Below are 7,102 nucleotides of genomic sequence, written 5' to 3' on the forward strand. Positions count from 1 at the left end.
CATGCTTAGATTCAAATATAGAGAAAGAATGTGCAGTTATTCTGGGACCTTGGTAGAAACCTGTTCAGTTTGTCAAACCTATAGGACTCTTGTCTATATGGGTTATTTGGAGATAACTAGTGATCCTTAAAGGTCATTAGCCATATGTTTAAAATATACCAACAAGAGGTGATGTTCACGTAGCCAAAATGCATATGTCACGAGTTACTAGTGAGAGGATGATGGGAGTTGTACTTCACGCAAGACTACGATGTAAGACACAGATGAAGTTATTCTTCCCTTATCTGGACATTTGGACTGACGCCCAGAAACTAGATTGTAACTTGTTTTAGCTGTCTCAGCAACCTTCTACTAATCATCACTTCACTGTTTGTGAAACAAAGGCATTTTACTGCGCATGTCTGACAAAAAAAAAAAAAAAAAAGAAATGATTATTAATATAAATAAAGGGACTGCACCTATAGAGGGAGACGCGCTCAGGGGCTTCCCAGTACTTGATTATACACTACGTGTCTGTGTATTTCTTGTTACGGGGATACCCCGACTCCAACAAGGACCCTCCATGGCTGAATGATCCTAACAATTCCTGGCGCCCGAAACAGGGACCCGAGGTCTGCGTATTCCTTCAAGTTCATCGACCGGCACGAGTAACCGCTGAGATTGGGACATCGGAACAGCAGATGACAAACCTGGCCAGGTAAGAGACACTGTTAGTTCTCTTACATCTGCTCTGCGATAGTCCGTAAATTTCATGCATATCTTGTGTTGGGATTGAGGAACTAGTAGAGAAGGATACCTATAGCTCGGGTCATTCATGTATATACTGTAGGATCTGCCGAAGGAGAGGTCAGAGAAGGTTATGAAACGGATGGTATGAAAGAGATGTGGATGTCGGGAATAGCCTCATAAGCCGCACTAAGGTAGATGACATAAGTATTACGGAGATTGCCTAACTGAGTCATAAGGTTGTGTCCTTTCGGGGAAACCTTCGCTCACGCTTAACTCCCGAACCTTTGTCCTCCTTTTTTGACGGATAAGAGATTGACAGAATGAGCCCATGGAAGTAATGATAATACTCCAGGGACACGATATATAATGGAGACTGTATGGTTCATTTTATGTATTGTTGGTCTTGCCCTTGTTGCCATATATATGTGTGTTAGAATTACTCTACACTTCAGACAAAACGGTCCAGAGAAACCGTTTCAGATACTGGCTCCTTAGGACAGAATAGGTAACGAGGAAAGGTAAAATATAGAATATATTTTATCTAACCCAAAAAGCCTCCTAAGGTAGGAATAGTCAGGAAAAATGGGCAACAAGATACTGGCTCCTTAGGACAGAATAGGTAACGAGGAAAGGTAAAATATAGAATATATTTTATCTAACCCAAAAAGCCTCCTAAGGTAAGAATAGTCAGGAAAAATGGGCAACAAACAGACTGAGACCACAAATGATGAACAAGATGTCTATACAATCGTGAAAGAAAGGTGTGGTGTAGAAGCAACTAAGAATTTAGGGAAAGTTTGCAAAACTTTTCAGGTAGCAAGGCATGACAGGTTTAACAGGAAACTATGGGAGGACATTCGGGCTAGAAAAGCAGGAGTGGTAAGAGACAAAGGATGGTAGAGTCCAAATTTTGGTGCCTGATGACCAAGAGTCTCTAGAAAACATTGTAAAAGTCCAAGCCTTAGAGGATGAGAAAGATCCTGCCCCTACCCAAATTATTTTAGATCTTTCTGAGGTACCAGAAAAATTATGGGCACAACATGACACCGATGTAGGACTAATGCCAATAGCTCCTGTAAAAGTCACTCCTGTTCCAGGTGTGACACTACCCCAATTGAGACAGTATCCTATTAGTGCCCAACAAGAACATGCCATAGGAGAACAGATAAAAGATTATCTAAAAACTGGAGTACTGATAGAAGTAAAGTCACCAGCCAATACACCGTTGTACCCCGTAAAAAAGAAATCTACTGAGGGGTCAGCTGCTAGGTACCGGATGGTACATGATTTAAGAGAGATAAATAAAATTTTGGAACCTATTACTCCTGTTGTGCCAAATCCACACACGTTGCTATCACAGATCCCAGCAACAGCACGAGTATTTTCTGTCATAGACTTATCAAATGCATTTTTTTTTTCAGTACCATTACACCCAGACTGTTACAAACTGTTTGCATTTACATTTAAGAATAGACAATTAGCATGGACAAGATTACCACAGGGTATGATACATTCACCTACCTTGTACTCAGAAGCTATGAGATCAGTTCTTCAAAATTTCAAACCTACGGATGAGGTTGTAATTCTCCAATATGTTGATGACCTATTGTTATGTGCCCCTGCTCAAGAGTCCGCAAACAGCAACACAATAAGGTTGTTAATATTTCTAGCAGACATGGGCTGTAAAGTTAACAAGAAAAAAGTACAACTTTGTATGACTACGGTAGTATTTCTAGGACACTGCATTTCACAAGGTATTCGGCACCTCACCGCCGACAGACTAAAAATCATTAGAGATCTTGTTCCTCCCAAGAACTACAAAACATTAAGAGCATTTTTGGGAATAGTATCACACTGCAGACAATGGGTTATACATGCTAGTCAGCTTATGCAACCTCTATATGATTGTTTAAAAATCGAGCCTTTCCAGTTAACTGAATCAGCGCTCATAGCCTTTCAAGACCTCAAGAAAGGTCTCATGTCAGCCCCGGCCTTGGGAATCCCAGACTACGCCAAACCATTCCAATTAATGGCTGCGGAAATGTCTAATCATGCTACAGGAGTACTAACACAGAAACATGAAAATAAACAAAGACCTGTCGCATACTATTCTGCTCAATTAGATAATGTTACCAAAGCTGCACCATCATGTGTCAGAGTAGTAGCAGCTGTCTCTCTTTTGGTAGAAAAAGCCTCAGAAATAGTACTAGACCATGCCTTAATAGTACAAACTACACATGATGTACATGGCATACTGAATCAGGTATTGCCAAAACACATTTCAATGGCTAGACATCTTAGATTACAATGCTCCTTACTAATGCCACCAAACCTCACTTTTCGCCGCATATTGTCTCTAAATTTAGCCACTCTGTTACCACTAGAGACAAAGGGGGGAGTGGAAGGAGGTCAGGAAGACGAAGATGAAAATTTTTTACAATACCACGACCAAGACAATATAATACATGATTGCTTACAGTGTATAGAACAAGAAACACAAGGGCTACCTAATGTACAGGACACCCCTCTTGACAATCCAGACCTACATATGTATATAGATGGTAGTAGGTATGCAGATGAAACTGGTAACTTTCACACAGGTTATGCCATTGTATCAGATTATGATATTATTGAAGCTGAGCCAATGCAGGCCAGCTGTTCAGCCCAGGAAGCTGAACTATTAGCTCTAATACGAGCATTACAGTTAGCAAAAGAAAAAACCGCTAATATTTTTACTGATATGCATATGGTATTGTACATGATTTTGGATGTATATGGAGAGCTAGAGGTTACATGACAGCTTCAGGTCAACCAGTAAAACATGGACAAATGATTAGACAAATCCTAGAATCAGCTGCCTCAACCAAACAAGTAGCAGTAATAAAAGTACCTGCACATGTAAGACTCGACACCGAGATAGCTAGGGGTAATGACCGAGCCGACAAGGCTGCTAAGCGAGCTGCAGTAAAACCTCTGACAACTGACCACACTATTAGTGCAGTATCAGAATTTGACTTAATTACACGGCTCAAAGAAGCCCACCAGCAGGTGAGTAGAGAAGAAAAAGAAGAGTGGCAGAAACAGGGGGCAGAAGAAAAAGAAGGACTATGGAGAAAAGGAGATGAGCTTTGTCTCCCCCGAGCATGGTACCCTGTTGTGGTCAGTGAAGCCCACGGACCTACACATGTGTCTGCAAACGGTATGATACAGAGGGTCAGACAGAAGTGGTTAGCCCCAGGGTTCGGCCAGGTAGCTCGAGCAAAATGTGGTTCTTGTGAAATCTGTTTAGCCCACAATCCAGGACAGACTGTTAAGACCCCCCAGAAGCACCATGTAAGACCACTATATCCGTTCCAGAGACTTCAGATCGATTACATCCAGATGCCTAAGCATGGACACTATGAGTATGTACTGGTATGTGTGGACATGTTTTCGGGGTGGCCAGAGGCTTATCCAGTTCATACAGCCACGGCTAAAGTCACTGCAGTAAAAATAGCACATGAACTGGTACCCCGTTATGGTATCCCAGAAGTGATCGAGTCAGATAGAGGTACACATTTTACTGGAGAGATCTTTCAGAATGTAATGAAAATGTTGTGTATAAAAAGTGAACTACACACCCCTTACCACCCACAGAGTTCTGGTAAGGCTGAGAGAATGAATGGAACACTTAAGTTAAAAATACAGAAAGCCATGGCAGAAACACAGAAACCATGGACTGAGTGTCTCCCAATAGCATTGTATTCAGTCAGAAACACCCCCCAGGGAAAGAGCAAACTCACCCCCCATGAAATATTGTTTGGTAGAGTTGCCAATACAGGATTGTATTTCCCACAGACTTTAATGTTAGAAACTGAAAGCTTAACTGCTTATGTACAAAATTTATGTAAGCATGTGTCTAAAATACACTCTTTAGTGTTCTCTTCCATTCCAGATCCAGATTCCATTGAGGGAACGCACAAGCTGCAACCAGGAGACGAAGTCTACGTAAAAAGACATAACAGAAGAACGCTAGAACCCAGATTTGAGGGTCCATATCAGGTGTTATTGACAACTCCAACTGCAGCAAAATTGGAAGGAAAATCAGCATGGGTACATGCAAGCCATTGCAAAAAGAAATAGTGGTGATTGTACTTGTGTTAGCTATAACGATAGATCAGGGAGACCTGTGGGATAAACTAAGTTCCCCAAAACCTGCAGGTAATAAATTTATAAAACATCATGAGACATTGGTAAACGGGCTGCTCGATGGCGGACAGAAAATAGCAGACTGTTGGATTTGTACGCATTCTCCAATATCAGCCACGAGCATACCCTTCCTGGCCGTACCCATGACCCCTGAGGAAGTGTCTACATGGACTAATTGCTCAGACAAATTAGCAAATAACCAAACCGTTAATTCTAGATTATGGAACACTACTGTTGCCATCCCAGTTGTGGGGTGGGTGGGATTTCCCTGGTGGCAAGGTAATATGACCGGAAAAATAAACAACTTACAATATTTAGCGTTTAAAGGAGGTGTATGGGTTCCTAGAAATAAGACGGGACTAACAGACTTAGGGTTAATTCCTACAGAAAATATACAACTCAGTTTTAGTAGCACAGTATCTTCTTCTCAACCTTTTAAACCTGATATAGTAGAAAAATACATACACAATAATGGTTGGAAATATTCACAATTATTCCCCGATGGAAACAATGATACATGTTCAAAAATACCAGGTAATATATTATGTAATGAGTCAAGTGCATATGACCCAGGTACACCGACTTGTGAAAATCCAGATGCAGGATACTGTAGTCCATTAGGTCAAAAACCCCCTTGGTGTATACTTCAGAATGTATCTAAATTTTTAGATTTGGTACATAGGTTGGTGCTCCAACACTCTGCAATATGGGATCTGCCTGAAGGAACCTTCTGGATTTGTGGAAATGGAGCATATAAATGGCTCCCAGTAGGAATAAAAGGTACATGTACTCTAGGACGCTTAACACCGGCCACATTTATAGTTCAGAATCAGCAGGTAGATATGCAAGCAGTACCTAAACACACACTATACAAAAGAGCAGCCGACAACTCGCCTAGACCTTCAGGTAGGCCACATGTGGTCCAAATGGGAATTCCTAATAAAATATTCAGCACTTTCTTTGTGTATCCAATGTTGATGCAGATGTGGGACGAATATGACAGACACAATGATCAAAATAAAGATAGCTGGTGGTCAGACACCTTCTCCTTTCTCAACCCAAAGAACTGGTTTAAGGGTATTGGAGGTTGGGTGGCTGGAATTCTGCAAGGTATATTACAGATTGTGCTAGTTATAGTAGTCATATATGTAGTGTTTAAAATAGGATTAAAAATTATTTTAATATGCATAAATAAGCTTTGTAATATGGACTCAAGAATATGAAAGAAAAGAACTCCCGGACCAGGTCTTCTACCAAAAGTCCATAAGGAAGAATCAAAGGGGGGACTGAGAGGATGATGGGAGTTGTACTTCACGCAAGACTACGATGTAAGACACAGATGAAGTTATTCTTCCCTTATCTGGACATTTGGACTGACGCCCAGAAACTAGATTGTAACTTGTTTTAGCTGTCTCAGCAACCTTCTACTAATCATCACTTCACTGTTTGTGAAACAAAGGCATTTTACTGCGCATGTCTGACAAAAAAAAAAAAAAAAAAGAAATGATTATTAATATAAATAAAGGGACTGCACCTATAGAGGGAGACGCGCTCAGGGGCTTCCCAGTACTTGATTATACACTACGTGTCTGTGTATTTCTTGTTACGGGGATACCCCGACTCCAACAAGGACCCTCCATGGCTGAATGATCCTAACACTAGTTTCGTTCTAATATGGTAGAAGCTACTAATATATCAGCAAGTCGCCATATTGGGTTATGAAACTAAAAATATTCTCCAATGTATGTCTATGAGGCGAGATGGTATATAAGGAGAGCCAGAATTGAATGGGGGAGATCACTCCTTCCTCGAGTATCTCCAACACGGATCATGCTTCTATACTGGATACGTAAGAACCTATAATTGTTTCCTTTCTCTCTTCTAACCTGATTCTTCTTTTTGTGTGCTATGAAATATTTTCTTCATTTTTGTAATCACTTTTGAATGAACATTAGATAAGCTTTTGTTTTATCCACACAATTCAAGATTGTTTTCGTCTCTATTCTCACCGTACCCTTACCTAAAGTAAGGAAGTGTTAGTTTTTCTAACACCAACCAACAACCTTTTCACACTGCTCTGGCTTCAAGAGTGGTATTACGCGGACCCCTAGAAATTGGGACAGGAAGGTAGTTCGACATGATGTGGGTGCCTGTTTTGCTCCCTCAGAAGGCACAGTTTCATGTT

The 7,102-nt window shown here is 40.8% G+C and overlaps 1 protein-coding gene across 1 annotated transcript; it reads left to right on the forward strand.

Annotated features, from left to right (window-relative positions):
• Positions 1 to 468: 468 nt before the first annotated feature.
• LOC141194455 (uncharacterized) lies at positions 469 to 6,281 on the forward strand. The gene is made up of 2 exons (XM_073662376.1): positions 469 to 697; positions 4,664 to 6,281. Exon 2 carries the CDS (start codon positions 4,818 to 4,820, stop codon positions 6,138 to 6,140), a length of 1,323 nt encoding a protein of 440 aa, XP_073518477.1. The 5' UTR covers positions 469 to 697; positions 4,664 to 4,817; the 3' UTR covers positions 6,141 to 6,281.
• The last annotated feature ends 821 nt before the right edge of the window (positions 6,282 to 7,102 follow it).

Source organism: Phyllobates terribilis, unplaced genomic scaffold (genome assembly GCF_046119375.1).
Source record: "Phyllobates terribilis strain yellow unplaced genomic scaffold, ASM4611937v1 Scaffold_71__1_contigs__length_7168151, whole genome shotgun sequence".
NCBI lineage: Eukaryota > Metazoa > Chordata > Amphibia > Anura > Dendrobatidae > Phyllobates > Phyllobates terribilis.